Source organism: Ooceraea biroi, chromosome 1, assembly GCF_003672135.1.
Source record: "Ooceraea biroi isolate clonal line C1 chromosome 1, Obir_v5.4, whole genome shotgun sequence".
Classification (NCBI taxonomy): Eukaryota; Metazoa; Arthropoda; class Insecta; order Hymenoptera; family Formicidae; genus Ooceraea; species Ooceraea biroi.
The window spans coordinates 1,860,581-1,881,536 of NC_039506.1; the positions used below are offsets into that span (position 1 = coordinate 1,860,581).

The 20,956-nt window shown below is 36.1% G+C and overlaps 1 protein-coding gene across 4 annotated transcripts in view; it reads right to left on the bottom strand.

The window, feature by feature from the left end:
• LOC105280282 (venom metalloproteinase 3) overlaps positions 1-20,956 on the bottom strand; it is a 38,515-nt gene that overhangs the window by 6,939 nt on the left and 10,620 nt on the right. For all 4 annotated transcript variants that reach the window (XM_011340691.3, XM_011340689.3, XM_011340692.3 and 1 more), the window contains exons 3-10: positions 8,838-8,938; positions 5,645-5,705; positions 4,733-4,944; positions 4,469-4,558; positions 1,943-2,141; positions 1,705-1,834; positions 1,499-1,628; positions 1,149-1,291 (exon numbers count right to left, since the gene is read on the bottom strand). In XM_011340691.3, the coding sequence (XP_011338993.1) occupies positions 1,149-1,291; positions 1,499-1,628; positions 1,705-1,834; positions 1,943-2,141; positions 4,469-4,558; positions 4,733-4,944; positions 5,645-5,705; positions 8,838-8,900 (1,028 nt within the window). In that variant the 5' untranslated portion in view covers positions 8,901-8,938. The remainder of the gene's footprint in view (positions 1-1,148; positions 1,292-1,498; positions 1,629-1,704; positions 1,835-1,942; positions 2,142-4,468; positions 4,559-4,732; positions 4,945-5,644; positions 5,706-8,837; positions 8,939-20,956) is intronic.

The window sequence follows — 20,956 nt, forward strand, 5'->3', positions numbered from 1 at the left end:
ACAAGATGTCTTTGTGTATGATCATCACGTAATATTTTACGACCGTAAATCACGCGTTATTAATTAAATTAAGAGATTAGTGGTACACCACCATATACCCGCTCATTCGCTCTTCACTCGATATGTGCGTAAAAAGCTTTGGTGAATTATAAGTGCATTGTCTCGCAATTACTAATTACATCTCCCTATAGTTTCATTGATTACCCGTACGTTACAAAGTCATATGAGGAAGACGTTCTTGTTCGAACATATCATGTGTATATGAACACATTCTATGTATCACGATGAATTCTTGATAAAACGTTAAAGTGACATATTATGTTGATTTTAGCTTAATCGTATTATTCAACCAATGGAACATCTTCCTCGAGACTCTTAAGAGTACCCCTAATAAGGCTATTATTTCTGTTAGACTATATACCATTACTGTACCGTCAACTATATACAAGCTAGCAAAAATGCTGTACCATAAAAAACACATTACGTGTTGTACATGTTGAGAAAAGATTAAGCGTGATCGCTATATAATAAACCATACCGGCAGTTCCCTTAGTGCAGCGGCCGCCTTTCCTACGACGGCACATATCATACCTGTTTTGCGAAATAAAAATCGAGAGTATGAAATCATCAAAATAGATTGTGAAAATTATAATAAATATCATCGCGGGTGTATATAGCGCAAAAGGAAACAGTGCGCTTTAAATCTTTGAAAATATACGCATCAAGACCATTAAAACAAAACTCTATTTTCGATAGAAAAATTCTCTGTAAAAACTTTGCAAAGATTTTTAAGGAAAAAGTTAAACTAAAATTGTTTATATAGAATTTATTATTTGTCATTAAGAATTTCTTATTTGCGAAGGAAAATTTTTCCATCGAGAATGCATGTATCGTTACGAAACAGATGTGTAAAAATTAAACAAGTGTAAAAATATTCGAATTAATTACTGTTCCTAGGAAATCTAATGCTCACTCATGCTATTGTATTATGGCTATATCATAAAAGTAATAAACTTATCATTAGAGTAAAAAAACAGAAAATCTGAATTATATCAGATGACATCGTTCCTGCAAATACTTTTGTGAATCGTCACCGAGTTAAAGTAAGTTAGCGTAAATAAACTGTTTTGCGGATTAGACACTCTTACTTTGTAACGGCAACGGCAATGTCGTATACAGGAAGTCTCCTCTCCCGGAAAAGGTATTTGCCCATGTCGGTCAGAGCGGCTGCCGAGTCGATTGCGTCTCTTCCCACGCGATTCCTTTCTAAGTACGGTGTCGCGTCTCGTCCCTGTTTAGAACACAATTTTGCTTTATACGCGAAGTGTATCTCGTTGCAGTCATATCTTTTTTATCTCTCGTAAATTCTGGGTTGTCGTAAGATAGGCTTTAAAAATTTTCAGATACGACAAACTCGCGTATCTTGTAAGATCCACTAATTGCGCTAGCCATATTTTGTTTGTGTATCATTTTAACATTGCTAAATCATCTCTCTTACCCTTGAGATAATTATTCCCGCTATACTGATACGTATTTTTGGCCCCTTCAGTAACTTATACCTTAGATCTACTCCGTTCCAAAAGGATACGAAGTATCTCTTTATCTGCACGTTATCGCCGCCGTGCAATCTAAAACGAAAAGATCATATTCGCTTGAGTATTGCTTAAATGTACGTAGTCTTAAAGGATGTATCAATCAACCTACCTGTACCCATCGTAATCCACAATACAAAGGATTTCCGGGTAAATAACGTAGGGTGCTTCGCGTTTCGATCTGTTATTGATTGAACGCTTAATTCTATATCTCTTGGCTAAATGGTCGGGTTCCATAAGCGCTGAAATATACATACTTGTAAAATAAAAATTTATAAAAGTATTTTTCTCAAAAAGCCCACAATTAACAAGAATTTTGGTGTATAATAATGTGTATAATAATGACTTACAAAAGTCGCTATACTCGTCGCTGGTAGATTGATACACTTTTTTGAAAATAACGTGGTGAGTAGTATATTTTAAATCTTCGCTTCTAGTAACATTGGGCAGTAATTCGGGTTCGTAAAGGGCTGGCGATTTGCTCACTACTTCTTGTAGAACCCGTTCTGGCAGTGGTCGAATTACTAATTCTGAACCGATGGTTCCATCCTGAATAAAAAAGTATCGTATATTTTAACAAAATGGATTAAAAATATCGGATGAATGTAATTAATCAATTCAGGATCAACTTTTCTTAAAGCCTTTGTCTCTGGAGTAAAATTTACTTTACAAGAAATTTTTATAAAAAAGAAATTTTAATAACTTATTATAAAAAGGAATAAAAGAATAGAATTCTCCGCGATTTTTTCAATTATAATGTAACAACAAATGGAAGTAATTGTGTTTTTCTTTCTTTTTAAGAATAAAAGTATTTATCTTTTAAAATAATCACAATTAAATTACATAAACAGATTCAAGTAGTATGTGTTGCAGCATACGCTTCGTTGTAATTAATTGTAACTAACTGTGACTATAACAGTCTCTCGAAACAACCGCAATATTCTTTTCCTGCAAACAAACTGCGCTAAAAGAAGTACATATTGTACATAAAATAAAATTAGATAAAAAGATGAAATTTCGCAAGTTCAATTTGAGTGCACTTATATTATATTGAAAGCAATTGAAACAATCATGTTCAATCACTGAACTATTCTACAATTATAATCTGAGCAATGTTACATTTAACATTATGTGAATTTTGCATTTGCAAGACTTTAACTATTCGTGGATATATAACGGTCTATGAATCATGTTCATATATTAGTTGAGTTGCACATTAAAGCGAGCGTTTCTCTTGCAGGTTTCGAACGTGTTTTGCAGCGTGTCGAATGATTCGAACGCACGGTATTCCCGATCTAGACACGATCGAGCCATTCGATCTGCAGTCTAAGAGGTACATTGGTCAGATCTCGAAGGAGGGAGAGTGAAAGCGAAAGGTCAGGGCACCACGGGGTCACTTAGAACAACGCTTTTATGGCGCATTATGTAACCAAGCCATATTATGTACAAGCCTATATGGAATGGACGACATTACGGTTTCGCCTTCATTAAAATTTCATTGGAACTCCCACGCACAATTGCTGCCCGAGATTTTCGATATTCTTATTTATCCATTCTTGAAATACCTTTTATCATTGATTGCGAAAAATTAACAGAGATAAAAGATTTTTTATATAAAAAGTAACATTTACGAAACAAAAAATTTTAGAAAACGTGTTATATTAGTTATCAGTGTAAATACGTGTTTTGATGAGAAATAAAAAAATTATATATTAGTAAAAACAGCTTATCATGATTAATAAGATTGTTATAATAATAATGGATCATTTAATTACTATACTCAGCGAGTATCAATGTAAATGTATGACTGTATACTTAAAAACTTTCAACACTTTCAAGATCCGCAATCGAGAAGTTTTGTAAGAATTTCTTGATCGCATTACAGGAATAATTGCAGAGTTAGTCATTGTCAGAATGACCAAATCCTGCAACTGGTCGTACCATTAAAATTATATATGTGATAAATATGAGTATACGAGAAAACTCTGTGTAGTCACTTCCTCATAGAACGGTAATTAAGAACATTGTACAGAAGAGAAGAGTAGAGAAGAGAAATCAAAGTCACGCTTGTTTGAACGCGAAATTATTAGAAACAACGTTCCCTTTTTTCTCTCAAAATTGCAGGCCGCAGGGAAAAGTAGGACCAATGTGCAAAAGTTTATATTAGCTTCTGTATTTCGAGGGTACAATGCCCTACACGTGGGACTTTATTTCGACTAGCGAGAAAAACGGTCGGTTGCGAGTGCAGAGGGGAAATGTCAAAACCGCGATATCGCCAGTATTTAAGTAACTTCGCCTTATATGCTTCGCTGCACATTTGTTATAACCTTGCGCGTAGGTCTATGTGATTATGAAAATAAATTTACTTAGATATCTCTTATCCGAAGACAATTACAGAAGCTTGCATTCTTAAATATGAAGCAAATATTTTTCTTACAACAATGCAAGATTAATCGCACTAATGCTTAGATTGAATATTTATAAAAAAAGAAAAAGAAAAAAACTTTTTTAAGAAATAAGATAACGAATAATGCATACTTAATTAAGAAGACAATGAAAGAGATAATCTGTAGTCTCGTTAAAGTTAGATTATAATCTGTGTTCATTTAAGTAATATAATTTACAGCTGCGCAAACAATTTGAATTATTAAGGGAATTTAAGTCTCTCTCACTCAACTTCCTAACTACTTTGAAATTATAAATTGTTTTTAGTAAGTGCTTTACGTCCGTCTTGTCGTAAAAATGTTTCGTTGTGCGACACAATTGCGATATTGCTATAATTATAACATAGGTCCTAAGCGAGTCGTGTTGACGAAAGACGACCCACAATAATAGGGTGGTGACGAAAGGGGCATTAAGAAAGAATGGTCGCTTACAACGCGCACTTTCCCATTCGTGTCCTGGTGTAGCAGAATGGAAGCCATGTTCTCCGCGTCTTGATAGATGTCACCGATATCCACGTCGACCTGGAATAAAAGGGATTATTAGGAACTCGTTTCGCCAAAAGCTACACATGTAATTAATTTTTTCGGATATTTTGACTCGGTAATTATTAACATCAAAAAGTAAAGAAAAATCTTTAAGTTTGCCAAAATTGTAAAATCCCAGTAATTACGTACGACGAAAAAAAGAACACTTACATCCTTCACTCTTTCGTAATGAAGACCGTCGGGTTGCGAAGCATTTCTAGTAACGGTCCACATTGGTAGGCTATTGGCCGTCAACAGTCCTTCCGTGGGCTTCAATGAAAGGCTGATATCTTTCCCGAAGGCCTTCAAGTGAATTTGCGGTTTCGCGTCCACGCTTCTTTTGTGCGCCATATGCAGCACAGGCACAACTTCGTACGGCGGCACTACGGTTTGAGGGTGCAAAATAGATATTTATATTTTCTGTTAATCTCGTAATAGGCAATAAAGAGAGATTTTTAATTTTGTAAACAATTAATTTCACAATATCAATATTAATGTTTGTTACATTTAGCACAGTTATATTTAATATTGTAGATTAATGGTTCTCTTTCTAATTAATTTTTCTTTCTAATTTGTTACATTATCAAAAAATTTATTTAATAGGAGAACTCGACGACAGATAACAGAGATTCTTGCTAAAATTATCAGAACGGCGATTTTCGAGTGTGTTCCCGAAATCGATAAAATGGAAATCGATAAAAATTCATCGAGTATGATCCACGACGAAAAATTTGAGTTTAACAGCCTGTTGTCGACAGTTCGTAAAAAATATTTGCGCCTTTAATTCTTGATTTCATAGGTGAGCCTCCGAATCAAGCGGAAGGTGTAAGGGATGCAGAAAATAGCAATAGCCCGAAGAAAGACTAAAAAATGTCATCTGAGAGCTGAAGAACTGTCAGAACTTGTTCGTTTCAATCATTTTGAATATTAATCGCCAGAACTCAGAAGCACGTCGGTTTGAATCGCATTAGTCGATGACCCGATGTCTTCGTTGTTCTTTTTGTCTCGTTGGAAGGAACGGAACGTAAGAACGGAATAGCCGCGCGTACACGCTCGCCGCGAGTTACTTTTTGCTGTTATTACCAGACTCGTGTCCCGTATAAAACACCGATAGCATCTCTTCCCTTGTCATATGCTCGTGGATCTGAAACACAAATGAGTTTAAATAAACACGGGTGTCGCAATCTTACGCAATCGAGATCGTAATCATCATAATCCTGCACGTTTTGCTAATCGATTCATAAATAAATTCGCCACAGGATACGCAAACAGCGGCTGTAGACTGACGCGGTGTTCAATTTTCTAAATATAGCGATGTATAATAACGATGAACTGATTGAAGCAATAAATTAAAGAGAATTTTTATCCAATCCAGATGTAAGTATCGCATCCGAACATTGCTGTTGTCTCAACGAAGAAATAAACGAGAGTAGAATGTGGAAAAAAATGTTCTGCAAGGTCTTTCGCAAGCGAATCTAACTTCCGGAATCTGCAATTTTATCATTATTCATCATTATGTTATTCTTCGTACATTTCTTCGTTTGCGCGTCTTGACAGTTCTGTGACTTCAATTTCGCTTTTTACTGGGCAAAATAATACTTCCTTGGCCGTATTATCGCACCGTAGAAACAGTAAGACAAAATGAGCGGTACAATAAAATATAATTGGGTATGGTAATGCCGGTGGTGAAAAGACATCACGTTTCGTGCCATAAAAAATTACGCCACAAACAATAGTGCTACTGCATTGCGAGAGATTACTCATACATATATTTGCAATTGAAATTTTGCATTTTATAATGCGATCTTTACGCAAGAGTAATTGATTAAATGACAATATATCTAGGCAATTATATAATAAGGCGAGACAATTTTCAAATATATTATGTTATGTAATTATGTCATTTATGTGAATGGAATTAAATTAAATCCATCAACTCGATGCAAATAATGATCTTGCATGACTTAATAATCAACAATTCATCAATTTATTAATAATTATAGATAAATCAGCCGTGCTTCATCACACGGAAAGATCGACGTGCGAAGAATGTATGCCCATGCATGTATGCTGACTCGGTATGCTCATTGTAATCGGTCGATAGGCTTTATTTAAACAGAGGCAGCGATTTTTCAAGTATTCTCAGAATCACGACTCGTCCGGTTTTGCAGCAGTCTGTAATCAACGAGTATATGCACGCATATTCAGTTTTCCAATCGCGTTTCAAGGTCTGCTTCTACCATTTAGCGGCACTTGCCGCACACGGTGTCACAGAAATCGAGCCGTATCAAAACGATCGAAGCCTGGGACTTCTAAAGGTCGGTTACTTTCGCTCACTATTAACAAGCGTCTGATCGAAAGTTGATCGATTTGCGCTATGGAATTTATTTTATTACCATTAATTATCTCTGTTTATGCGAAATTTTATTTACAGAAAGACTGCAGAAATCAGAATTTTATAAAATACTATTATTCTTGCATTAAATCTTTCAATATGGAATATTATATCTTTTGTCCTCGAATCCTTAATTCTCGACGTAATGATTTCTGTAAATTTGTTAAAGATACACCTCGATGCGTTAATACCTTGATTCCATACGTCAGAAAAATTGTTCACGCAACGCTTCAGTCCCAACAATGAATTTTGTAATACTCGTTAAGCGTAACGCCAATCGCGTGTTTTAATCATAACGCGCTTCACGGATCTGTGAGCGCAACTGTCAATCGGCAGAAAGATACTGTCTTTTCTCCGTGAAAAGTAGATTATTCTTAGCCGAGTATTTCGATTTCGCTTTCCATCTTTGCCGGCCAACAAGTACATCCCGAAAGCATGCAAATCATGTGGAACGGCTGCCGGAAATGGCGCGCGAAGGCAAATTTCTTGTCTGAAAGCAATTATCCGTATCATTTCCTAATAGCCGGAGATTTACGTAAGTTGGCGGACTGCCGGCGACCACTTTGCGATCCGTGATGATTCAATGATTATCGAGGAACGCCTCTTCATTGAATTATGATACTTAACTATTATTAAGTACCGGACCTCGTATTTTCCCATGCTCGATCATATTGATGCTGATCACAAGACGCAATATTTTCACAATATCTCTTGTCTAAATGGACCATTCTTTTCATCTCGATCTTGGCTTTGCTGATCGTTATCTCGTTAATCGTTACAGGAACTGCATTTATTATTGTTTGTGTTTGTTAAAAGAAAAAAGATCGTACGCGAAAGCAAGGCAATATAACTGAACAAATGTCGAATGGTTCGATGATTTTATTGCAATTTCGTGCGTAAAGTTCTTACGTAAGTTGGAGGAGAGCCGGCCATTGACCACATTCGTGATGATTATCTACAACAAGATGACGCGTTCGACTGACGCGTGCTGAATCGTAACATGCCATTAATCGCGATCCCTTCTCTTCTTACACGCTTTCTCAATTACGATGCAACTATTGACACGTAGTAATTGTCAATGTTATTTATCTCTGGTTAACAAGACTCATTCTAGGACCATAAAGCATGTCTCACGTATTCTCTTGTCGATTCTTAACGGAGAAAAATGTAAGTTAATGAGATTTTTTATCTTTCCGCGATAAATAATTGAAAAGAAATTTCCAAACAAAATAAATAGAGATCATGACAAAATACTATGACAAATTTCGTTTTGTTCAAAAACTTTACGCAAATCCGAGCGAGATTACCGATGCGATCATCAGAATGATTACCTCGTAAATAATCCCGGCGCACCCAATAGGTGCGAGCAACGCAATTGAGTGTGGAATCAATTTTTAATAAGGCGTCATTAATTTTCTTCTCCTACGTTATCGAGCTCCATGTTAATTAATTATTCGCGTGCCGTAACTCCACTGAGTAATATGCAGAAATTACAGATGTACGCGCGAATTAAGGTTTACGAAACAAACGTATCATAAAGAATCGCATCGCAGAGAATAAAACATTAAAAGAGAATTCTACGTTCCGCAGAATTTTTATATAATGCATGCGGAGAGAGAAGAGAAAACTAAATATATTATTAGAGTAAGTGAAGATAAAGATCAGAATAATGCGCGTAAATCAGAAGCTAAGACTACTGCTCACGCACCGTGAATCTATCCCGCAGCAACGTGATCAACAATTAAATCCATCGTCACATTCTGCGGCCGCTTTAATTCAGCAGAATTATCTCGTTGCGGACACGCGTGTGCTCTTTGTCTCAAAGAAGAAGTAATTGCACGGGATAAGAACACGTCCTTGGATACTTGGCTATGAACTTACCTTGTGGCATCGTACGAGAGGTAGAATGATGGCCATGCAGAGAAGGACAAGGGCGCGAGTCATTTTGCATAAAAATATTCCTGACTGGTTGCGTCACATCGCTGAAACAGATAAACGTGGTCGCCTCGTAAATAAAAACGAAATGAAAATAATTAGCGTGATGTATACATGTGGGATGGTGACAAATAACTTGAGCACTTCATTGCGCATTCATTCATTATTCATATATTCCATTTTCCCATCGATTTTCACTAACACCGGCTTTATTTTAAAAGATATTTATCTGTTTGTAAAAATAGCGAGCCGAACACGCGCCAATTATTTACCTAAAGCCATCTCTTTACCCCGGCAATCGATATAATAAAACGACAAATCATGCGATGCACGGACGGAATCAACGTTTGAAATCCGAATGCATAGAGAAATCTGTGTGTGCACAGATTACTTATGAGACAGAAACTGCAAGATACTTTTGTGCTATTGATATTGTATTCGATAACGCAACTGAGAGTCGTGTCCATTACACGATTGCATGAAAAGAGATATTCTGCTCACTGGCACACAAATATAGCGCAATAAAGAAATCCCACGGTTATATAATTTTCGCTACACCCGGTGGGCGAAATGTGAAAACAAAAAATCGAAACTCAAACTAGATCCGCGATGAGTTCATGCATGCCTGGAACTGAAAACTACCGCAAAGCAAGGAGAAATGCGAGTGTGTGTCGAACATGCGCGAGTACAACGGGGGCGATCCCGGAAGGAAAGTTTACTTGCATCGGATTAATGCTAACTCGCACTTTGGCGAGAACGTAGAACATAGAGCAAACAGATGTATTTCGTTTCGTTTCAAAGATTCTCGATGTAGAACAACAAAATCGAGAAAACGTGATGGCAATGAACACGTTGCGATCAGAATCGCGAAATGTAAAGCAGCACAAGTCCATTTTTCGTATTATAGCGCATCCCACGAGCATCGGCAAATATTAATCGAGAAAAGTTGGAAAATTATATCCAGTTATAACTTTGATATTTATCAATACGATCGTAGGTACCAAAAATTATTCACTTTTCGAAGATAATATGAATTTAATTATAAGCAATTAAGAAACACCAATTTTCTTTCGTTCTGAAAATTTACTTTCTACATACATAGGTCGGTTTTCTTTCTGAAATTCAATTCTATGCTGGAAAAGATAAACCGTAAATCAAAGAGAGTATCTCGTGCGAATAGAGAAATCTATGGGAGTAACAAAAGCAATTGACTCACACGGGAGCAAAGAAGCGTGTGTCTTATTGTTTTAATAAGAGGTAATGACTTTTAGCCAACTGATATATTAAATCTTCGTGCTACAATTGCGATGGTTCCATGCTTTATTCTTTATTGATACACCAGATTAAAATTTGAAGATTAAAATTTGATTAAGTATTCACAGTACACTATAGACAAAGAGGATTTATTGTATATTATTGCTTCATCCTGATTGTCTCCGATCAAAAATCATTCAGGCAGTAATTACGAGAATCATTCATTAAGTAATTACAAGATTACATCGTGTTCAAGCATATTTTATGTGTATCTTTGTATTGTCGCTGCAGAATTCGTGTTGTTAACGTCGCGGATTGCGAATATCATAGACGTCATATAAAATTATTTCTTTTTTCATAAAATTAAAGGTATATTACGTTCACCACAATTCAAAGTAAAAGAAAAAAACAAAAGATACTTATCACAACGGAAATCTCTAGTATCTAATTAGTTCACAGAAAAAAATGCTTTCACCTAGAAGCTGGTTAACAATAGGATATGAATTTAGGCCATTCTAAGTTTGCGTTCTCAGTATGACAACTAATCTACTTTACACTTATTTGATCTTTACACTTATTTAAATGAAACCTTTTTGTAATTTGTGCGAAATTGTAAACAGTATAAAGAATATATAATATTTATTATGACAAGAGAATTTTATTGACAGCCTGACAGAAAAAAATAAAAGAATGATTTATTATTTAAAATGGCTAACTTATTCTGGATAGTAAAGTAAAAATGACATGAATAATGCAACATTTCTTTTTACGTGCGCTGACCTTGCAAAAACGAGTTTGAGCCATCGGTTGCATTATCAATATGACATTTTATTTATATCTCGTTTAGTTCAGTCGACTTAAAAATTATATTTTTTGTAAAAACGTGATCCGGCAATAAATTCCATACAAGCTAGAAGATAATAAATTACATAATTTATGTAAATAAAAATCGATTTATGTGTAGACAAAAAAAGGCCAATCAGTATAACGTCTATTTTAGTTAACTCAATCGTTAATTGATTTAATTGCGAAATTAAATTCTATATGTATATAATATATATTTATATAAGATCAAAGGCAACTTTTTACTAAAGGGGCAATCCAGCAGTAACTGTGAGAAAGTAAGAAATATTAAATTAAATTATGTATCATAAGTGCTATATAAATAGAAATCAGTTTGCATGGACAAAAGAACATCACTTTCGCTTGGCCTCGAGAACCGAATTTGGGCCATTGTCTGGGTTCCTGGCAACACCTAATTTGCTTCATTGTCTGGCGTTTCGTAGGCAAGCAAAACGAATGTACTCGCGCGCGGTCCTGTTTCGCGTGGTGTTAATTAGCATGGCGAATAATTGTGGGTTATAAATGTCAGCATTACGCTCGGAAAACCAAAGATGAAGCTAAGTAAAGGGCAACAGGTTTCATCGCATTGCACACTGAGCCTGATTGCGAAAAGCAATTCCTCGCCTTCCTCGTCGAAGACGAGTAAACGGCACGATTCTCCTTCGTCTTGGCGATAGAATCGAGAGGAATAAAGTCAAGTCGATTTTATCGCTGCATGTACTCTATACCGTCGGCCACTTTCTTTTCGGATTAGGTAGAGAAGGCGATTGAGCGGCGTTTCGGATTAAGTGGTACGCGCGCGAAGCAATGGAAAGTAGTTCCGAGATCACCGGTCATCGATATCCGTATCAAATTCTTATCTATCTTATCCACTTTCTATGCCGCGTAATGTTTACACGTTGACTGCTAACGTAATCTCCTAACATATAACTTCTTGATATCATCGATCGTACGTTGCAATGTCGTAGAGAAGAGAAGAATGATGGAGCACAGATAAGGCGCTTTACATTTGCGTATAGATATTTCTCTCTCTTTTATATGTGTGTATATATACATATATATGGATCAATAATACACGACTTGTAATAGGTAGACCGTGAATTATTAACGTCATATCAAGAATTAAATTCTTGTCATAATTTGTAAAACTTAATTAACATTATACACATCATTAAATTTATATAGATTAAATATGAATGCTAAAATCGTTTGGTTGATCTTCTCTATTATGCGTTTCAGTTTTACTAGTTCCATTATAATTATACGATATATTTTGAACGATGTGGTTTGGCAGAAATTTATGGTATTTACTTTGTTGAAGGCCTCTTATGACCAAGAATCGCTAATTTTATTACAGTGTGAATGTTTTCATTTCCTATTCACGGAGCGGATGGATACAATGTAGTGAGCTAATCGACGGCGACTCCATCCTGTCTGTCCCATTCAATGACTTTCCTTTGGACCAAGTACTTATGGATAGCAGGAAGTGTAATGAAAAGTGCTTACTTCCGGAATGCGAAAATACTGGTTAGATATATATTGAGTGTCGTGAGAAATCGCGACTGCAGTCGCACTTCTATTTACTGCACTAGGCCACCATTGAAATTGAAATGATTCTATTACGATAATGTATAATGTGAGTCGCATGTTGTCTTATACGTTTTCTGTCAAATGTATCATTACATTGTACTTTATTTTGTTGCACAGTGAAATAAATTAGATTTATGACTTGATAAATCGATATATCGGCCATACAACGATAAAGAAAACAGAAATGAAGCATTTTCATACTTACGCAAAATAAGAAAGAACATATATATTTCAAGAACCTATCGGCATCAGTATTAAAGTGAGATTCTTAATACGTGCTCGCGCCAGACAAGTTTCAAATAATAATTTAAATCTGAGATTTGAATGAGATACATGTGCGCGGTTCAAGGATAAACTAATAGCTATTTTTTTACGTTCAAACGATTAATTCTATTTTCGTAGCGCCGTCCGCATTAGACGAATTCCATCAGCGTAGCTGGAATTTTTTATAATAAATTTTTCCTTAATCTTAACAAGGATATCAATGAAAAAAATATCTTAGAAATTATTATTGTCATACATAATTATTGTCATACATTACTGCACTTTTATTCGTGAAATATTTGGATTCAATATCCAACGTGTAATATTATATCTCGCAGGTGATAGGCATGCATCGCGCAATATGGTTCAGTCGCAGTGTTAACTTATATGTTCACTGGACTTTCTCTTATGGTCTAAACGAGAGGACAGCACCACCATAAGTGGCATTTGGAATATACAGCCTCGAGGACATACGCAGCCGCGAGGCACGAGGTATTCTCGTCTTTACGAACATTAATTTATACGGACCTGTCCGTCTGGTCTCATCGTTTCCGGTCTATTGGAAAAAAATAACTTCTCTTTGTGAGTGCGCATTTATCAAACAGGAACGCAGTTGCGTATGACATGTAGCTGCTGTATCGCTTTGCCATCTGTCACTGCAAATAATAATATGCGTGCCTATAAAAAGTTCTTGCTTTTTTTCTCCTTTAATCGCGTGAAGGCACGCGGACGAAATTATTTAAAGCTATCTCCTTCTTTATCTTGACCGCCTCGATTCAGCGGGGTGTCAGCAATCGAGATGCCGTCTGTGCTCTCTCTGTGTCTCAGGGACACGTCCACGAATCGAAATTGCTCCTCCCCGCCGTTTCCTTACACGCATTCCGTAACTTGGCAGCGCTCACCAATGTGAGAACCATTCCGCCTTGATGCATTTTTCAGGTTCGACCTGGCTGACGGTCGACGCGGCCAACTCAAGGAGTCCGGAAATCGGTTTTATGAGAATCACGAGCGCGCACCGTTCCCTCGAGAAAGAATCGAGGTCCTGCCGCAATCAGTCTCCCTTGAACACGTAGGAAATGCATTTCGAGCGAGGACTTGATGAAATATACGAATAGATTTCCGGTAAAATTTCCTTTCACCTCCGCGGAAAGTCTTTGGCTTTCCGATTTTTAGTCATCTTGCGTTTTCACTCTCGTGTGTGTGTGTGTGTGTGTGTGTGTGTGTGTTGAATTATGTTTACGCTGTTCTGCATATGCATAAGCAATTATGGTTGTGGCTGTTGCAAGTAGAAAGTATAAATGTCGAAAATTTGTTAATTCAAAACAAATACTTTATTTCAACTAATATCAAAACAAACAAAGTTATGATTGCATCTACTGTGCATTAAAGACGATACATATCAGTAACGAACATTGAAGAAAGTAGAAGCCGATACTTCTTCAGCGAAAATGTAATCCGTTACGTTGTAAACTAGGCATAACTTTCTACTTTTCACTGAATGTTTCTTAATCTACCAAGTATTGAATAAAAATGTTTACTTGCGTTGGATTAACCAGTCTCAGATGAAAAGAAAATAAATAATAAGTAAAATCCTCCTATTCTAAAAAAAGCGTGTTAACTTCGTGAAGTTCTTTTTTATCAAATATTGAGGCCTCTTTTCCGCGACGCTGATTGGTTCTCTCGCTTGGCTCGAACTTCGTGTGACTTGAACTTCGTGTTGCGAATGTCAGAATGCATAGTGGCTGTTAGTGCGGTTATATTGACAATTTTATTTATTATTTCTTAGGAACGTGAAAACGGCAGCTGTCAATTCTGTCAAATTTGTATTGATGAAACACGATGAAATAATTAAATAACACCTTTAACGCCTTTTTTAGAATAGGATTTGTGTTATTTATTATATAATAAATAATAGATGAATATTATTATTCAAAAACATTATTAATATTGAAAAATAAAATAGCGCGCGCCTGTGGTGCTAGTAGAATAAAAAATAATAATATCAACAACTCAGAACTTCTCGGAAAAGAAAAAATTTCTACGGGCTAGAACTTTTTCATTTCCGAGTTTACGGTATTTTCAATAGCAGAGAACTCTAGGCAATATAAAAAATAATGATTTCAACAACTCAGAACTGCTCGGAAAAAGAAAAAATTTCTAAGGGCTAGAACTTTTTCATTTCTGAGTTTACGGTATTTTCAATAGCAGAGAACTAGGCAATATGCCAATTAATAATATAAACATCTCAGAACTCCTCGGAAAAAGAAAACAATTTTTTAATAAATAATAGCTGAATATTATTATTCGAAAACATTATTAACATTGAAAAATAAAATAGCGCGCGCCTGTGTTGTACTAGTAAAGATAAATTGTAGATAAATCAGTAAAGTGTCATGAAACAATGTTCAGATTATAATTTTTCCAAAGTCGTAAGAGCTTTCCCAGTTTATCTTCAGCGAATAATAGAAAGTATAGAAATATCTATTTTCAATAACAATATCTTTCATGTCGCTCGTTAGACCGACCGTTTAATCCCGATGCTTTAAAAGACATCTCCACCACATGCATTGAAATCCCCAGCGTTCTGGAGATTTTAACGCGTGATTGGTGATGTGCTGTACGAGCCTTTGAAGCAGCACAGATCTTAACGAGCGCAATAGTGCTATAGTATAACTGCGGATCTACTAGGAATAGAAAATCGTTGAAAAGAGTCATTTTCTGCGATATCTTTACAGTGGTTACCGACGTGTAATAGTTTCCGCGTCACGAACTAGAAAGATCATTCTATTTCGGCATTAAAGAAACAGCGAATAAGCTCTTCATATGTTTCTTATCTAAAATCGGAAGTCGTGCGTGTCGCGTGTAATGACACATTTTTTTATATTGGATTAAATAACGCGATGTCGCAAAAAACCGGTATAGGATTCGTGATTTTTTTGAACCACGATCGAGTTACCTTGCTCGATCGATTGCTTTCCTAAACTTTGAATTCTTGTTCTAACTACGCATATTTTGCCATCCACACGTGCCATTAGTGCTGAATTCCTTAATAACTAACCATTAGTACTGTACACGTGCCAGCATGTACTGAACGTACTTTTAAATTATCGATATCCAGGAAAAAAAATGGTGTGTCATGATAATACTTAAAACATTGTTCATTAAAAAGCATTGATTTATTTATTTCGCCAGTTATAACGGCAATTAAGAATAAAACATTTAATTATATATTAATGCTTTTAAATATTAATAATATTAATATAATATTAAGATTTCGATAATATTATTCGTACATACACTTTACAAACATTAATATTTCAATAGTTTCTTTTCTAATGTTTATTTCTGCAACAGTTCTGTTAAAACAAAATCAAAATTAAACTTTAAACAAAAAGATGTCATGTACTATACTTGTCACTTACGACATATAATTTTGATGTATGTATGTGTCGAGAATATAATTAAAATAACGGTAAGTTATCGTATACGTTCTCGGATAAAGATCACTGGTATATTTATAATTTGGCTAGAATAATTCCGTAATCTTTCAAGTTCCATTGAACGATTTGCGAGTCAATGAATGTCTTGGCTGATGCCACCGAAATTTGCAAATCTCATTAAAACCGGTTTTCAGGTATATACGACGTTATCCTTTATATGCTCTCGAGGTGGGAAAAAGAAAGGCGTATACCAATGGAAATGCGGTGACTAAACACCGATTTTGCCGGTTTTACTGCTGGTTGACGCCATGCTGACGGTACGCTCGATCGAACGAGCAGATAAGATTCGGTTCTACAAAATTCGAGAAAGACATGTAAAAAAAAGACACCGGAAACACGGCTGCCATCGGCCGCGATCTTGAAAAGCCACGTTAAGGGGAAGCTGGAGTTGCTAGTGAACTATTTTTTCACTATAGCGATGGTAATTGCAGTTTCGAAAATTCTCTTTATTGCTTGTGCAGAATAAAAAATCCTTTTCCACAAATGAAGTATAGATAGAAAGAAAGTCCGCTCTACAGGACTTTATATTCAAAATGGAAAAAAGTTAAAAACTTGCATTTGTCTTTTCTAACTTTTTTCCATTTTGAATATAAAGTCCTGTAGAGCGGACTTTCTTTCTAGCTATACTTCATTTGTGGAAAAGGATTTTTTATTCTGCACAAGCAATAAAGAGAATTTTCGAAACTGCAATTACCATCGCTATAGTGAAAAAATAGTTCACTAGCAACTCCAGCATCCCCTTAATTCATTCACTTATAGTTTTTACTGTCTTTCTCTACATCAGAGATTGACAAAAAATTCCCTGTACCTCTTATTAGTCAGGCAATGAGCGACAAATATTATACCGGGTTAATATTGGCGATTGCTGATAAAGAAAAAAAGATTGCATGCAGTCTGAACCGGCACCGGGCTGTCTGAAAATATTCGCGAAAACATATATATATATTATCATTTCCTTTCCGTTTTTGCTTATAATATACACTATTTCACAGACTGGTTCTTTGCATTTCGCGGAAGAGTACCATCTGTGAGATATTTCACTCTTGTTAGTTTCCGCAATCTTTCTCGCTTTTTATCTTAAAGTAGCAATGATTTTTTATTTTCACAGCAGAGTTGCGTCGTAATTAATTATTCATTTTTACAGCAAAGATAAGGATATAAAAGAGGCAACTTTTGCTTCTCGTATAATTTCATAATAATAAAAACTATAAATTAGATAAAAAGATAAAAGACAATGATAAATGAATAAAAAACTGTAAAAGTTATCGTTACGCAAGTAGTATAAGTAAATGTGAATTTTGTGTGCGTGTTTGTGCATGTATGCGCGTCGATAAAGCTTTCTCTTTAATGAAATAAACGACTATAGGTTTACATAAGAAATGACGTTCATTTATGACATTTAGCAATTGTGCAGACAGAACATAGTTTGTTGCACAAGTATTCAAATACCAAAATATTTGTTTATAGATTAACGTGATTTGCGTTCATCTCATAATTCGTTTATAGTGACTTTTAGCTTATCATAAATTGAATATCACTTATGCAAAATTAAACATTTTTGTACACTGAATTTTAATATTTGTGACTAGGTGTACAAATTTGTCCCATTTTAAGTAGGTATGCACATTCACACGTAAGTTGATTTCAAATGTATACTTTGTAAAGTTATTTACATGTGTGTAATCTAGTAACAAGATTCTTCAGTTATTAATAGCATTCCTTACTCTTGGCAAAGGCTGTACATGCAACCCGGTAGTTATACGGCATGTCGCTTTCCTGCTGTGCACCAGTTCATGAGCGGCTTGAAGTAAATTTATAGCAAGTCCGTTTGTCAGTCCTTGCGGTAACACCTTCACACTTCCGCGATTAACTTTTCTCATCTAGTTACCAGATATACACCGTGTTTTCAAATAACATAAATAACTAACAATTTTCAATGACTTCTCTCTCATTGTTGAGTATCGAGCATTCTTGCGTCATCATCAACAACAGGGTCATGTACACGTTGCAAAAGACAATACAATGCCGAATGTAATAATAAAATTGAAACGATGACAGCGATGAAACTCACATGACTAGGAGTATACTCGTGCGAACTGAAGCCCGGCTTCGGGAGAGACGTATCCAAGTTGGATTGATAGACATGAGAAGACTATCACGAACTGACAGACTTATTACTTATATACCGTGTGTTTCTGTGGCTATATTTTGTTATCTAAAACATCACCCACTACGAATGACGATAATTTCCGAGAGACGGATGGCCAGGACCCGTGGGATAATATAGTATTTGTGGAAAGCATACTTTTTTTTAATCCATATGAACTGGTTCTACCCGTTTGCACATTCTCGACACAATAAAGCGATTTATGTCTCTTTTCATCGCGAATTGCTCTTGACCGCACAGTGAGATACGAGTTACTGATTGACGATGGTTTCCCTCGTGTTCTACGAATCGATCAATAATATTGTAATTAGACAAGCGACTCTCTCACAGAGTTCTTGTCTCGCGTCACCTGCCAAACGTGTTTCGTATCGTAAAGAAGAAAAAAAAGGGAGAAAGAAAAAAACTTGTCCTGCGACGGAGAAATTATTTAAATATTCCCCATTTTCGATGCACCTTAATTAGCAAGAAGTTTTATCGTGCGAGGCGTGCTATTAATATCGAGAATTCTGTCGAAACTGACTTTTTGTTTATTGAACTGAACCACTAGATAACAATTTTGAAGCGAAACGTTTATTTGTGAACTATACGAAATAATTTGTAGTCACGTGTATTTTATGCCTGCCAGAGTCCATTAAACGCATAATATCGTCATTTTAATACACGTTATCTTCACGGAATATTCCATATCTTTTGTTTGTTTGTAGATTACGAATTAATCTGCGCTGTTAATGTCTGTTTTAACAAACAGAAACGTATAAAGCGGCGAATCAGTAGCAAGATGTAACATTATTTCATACGGTACTCGCAATCTTTCAATATTTTACATGTTAATTGCTACTGCACTTACGGCTCTTCCTAACTACCGGCCTTAGAAAGAGACAAAGAGTGAGTTAAATTACGGTTAAAATTAAGCGACGTTGGTGGAATCGGGCCTTAATCTAGTCAATGTAATGCGTCTAAACGCTTCTCGGATGTTCCACGAGAGTCGCGTGAGTGTATAACGAACGACTAACTACTTTGTGCAAGAGGTAAGTGACCTTTCGTACGATAATCGGGTGGCTTCAGAGAAATTTCAATTGCGCAAAGGCTGCCAACGGGGAGTCGTCGTCTCCACGGGGCGCAGGGGCTGTGCACCCGCAATCGCCTCGCCGTTATGCAAGATGCAACGATGCAAAAGTCACTCATGCGGGACCTATCTATGCAAGGACACACTCGGAAACCGAGTTTTAGCTCGCGAGCGCGTTCGCCAGCGATGCAATTGTCGTTTGTGCAACGTTAAAGACCTCGACAATGAGGACAGATATGCGGCTAATTAGTCTACGCGCTTACACACGAAATTGATTTACGTCACATTGATTACACGTACGTTTTTATCCTGAACAGTACTCATACTACTACAATAAGCATGCTCTCATTAGATCTAACTACCTCTCTCTCTCTCTCTTCCTCTCTCTTTCTTCCTGCAGGATTTCCAAAGAAAGATCCAGAAAGGGAGAATCTTATTGGCGATTGTCCACTGTGGCCGTTCCTGTGGCCGTGAATTGGATTAATTTTGTGACCAATCGATCCGTTGTTGTGGCGGGTCTCTGTTGCGATGCCAACAACCTTGACCCGTATCGAACTAGACCGATCCTTAAAGTAGGTGAGTTAAGTACGTATGCATATTTCGCAACGCTGTTCCCAACACCAATTTCACTTCGACCGTGACTCGAGTCGGAAAGCGATGTGGCCTCACTCGCATATCTCGTTCTTTTCATACCGGCGAGACATGCGTCACCTTCTTCAAGCGTAGCAAACGGGAAAAGATTGAATTTTCGCATAAATAGAGTCGCATTATTTCCTTGCACGATTCCGTATGTCCGTCAATTAATGTAACACACAGCTCATGTCCGCGCGATGATGAAACAGAAGTATCACCTGTATGGTAACACCGCGACTGTTTAATCTCCTCAGCCAACAAATTATAATTAGGAGGATAGTGCGAAACTGTCGATACACCTACTACCTGATGAAACATCGTTTTCAAACCGCACAACAATGATGGCATTGAGTATTACATAGATGACACAACAGTAACATCAGAGTCATTCGGTACAAGTGGCATACTTTGAATTCACGTTTCTGAATATCTGACAAGAATAATAATTTTCATCGGCAAATGCAACAATCTCGTCCTTGAGAAAAAAGATGTTTCAAATTATAAGAGATTATCGCCATTTATATGCTTGCCATACAATATAGAGACAGAAATGTATAAAAAATGTCATCATGTAAGTTACGTAAATCGCAACTGTGTGAATTGTGCGCGAGCAAACAGAGGAAAATATCCGTTCTTCAAATATTTCGCTTGATATTCACATTCGTTTTAATTTTCGTCTTTTCCTATACTTCAGGTTCAAAAATCCGAGAAAGGATTAACTCACATTTGCATAAATAATAAATTTTAA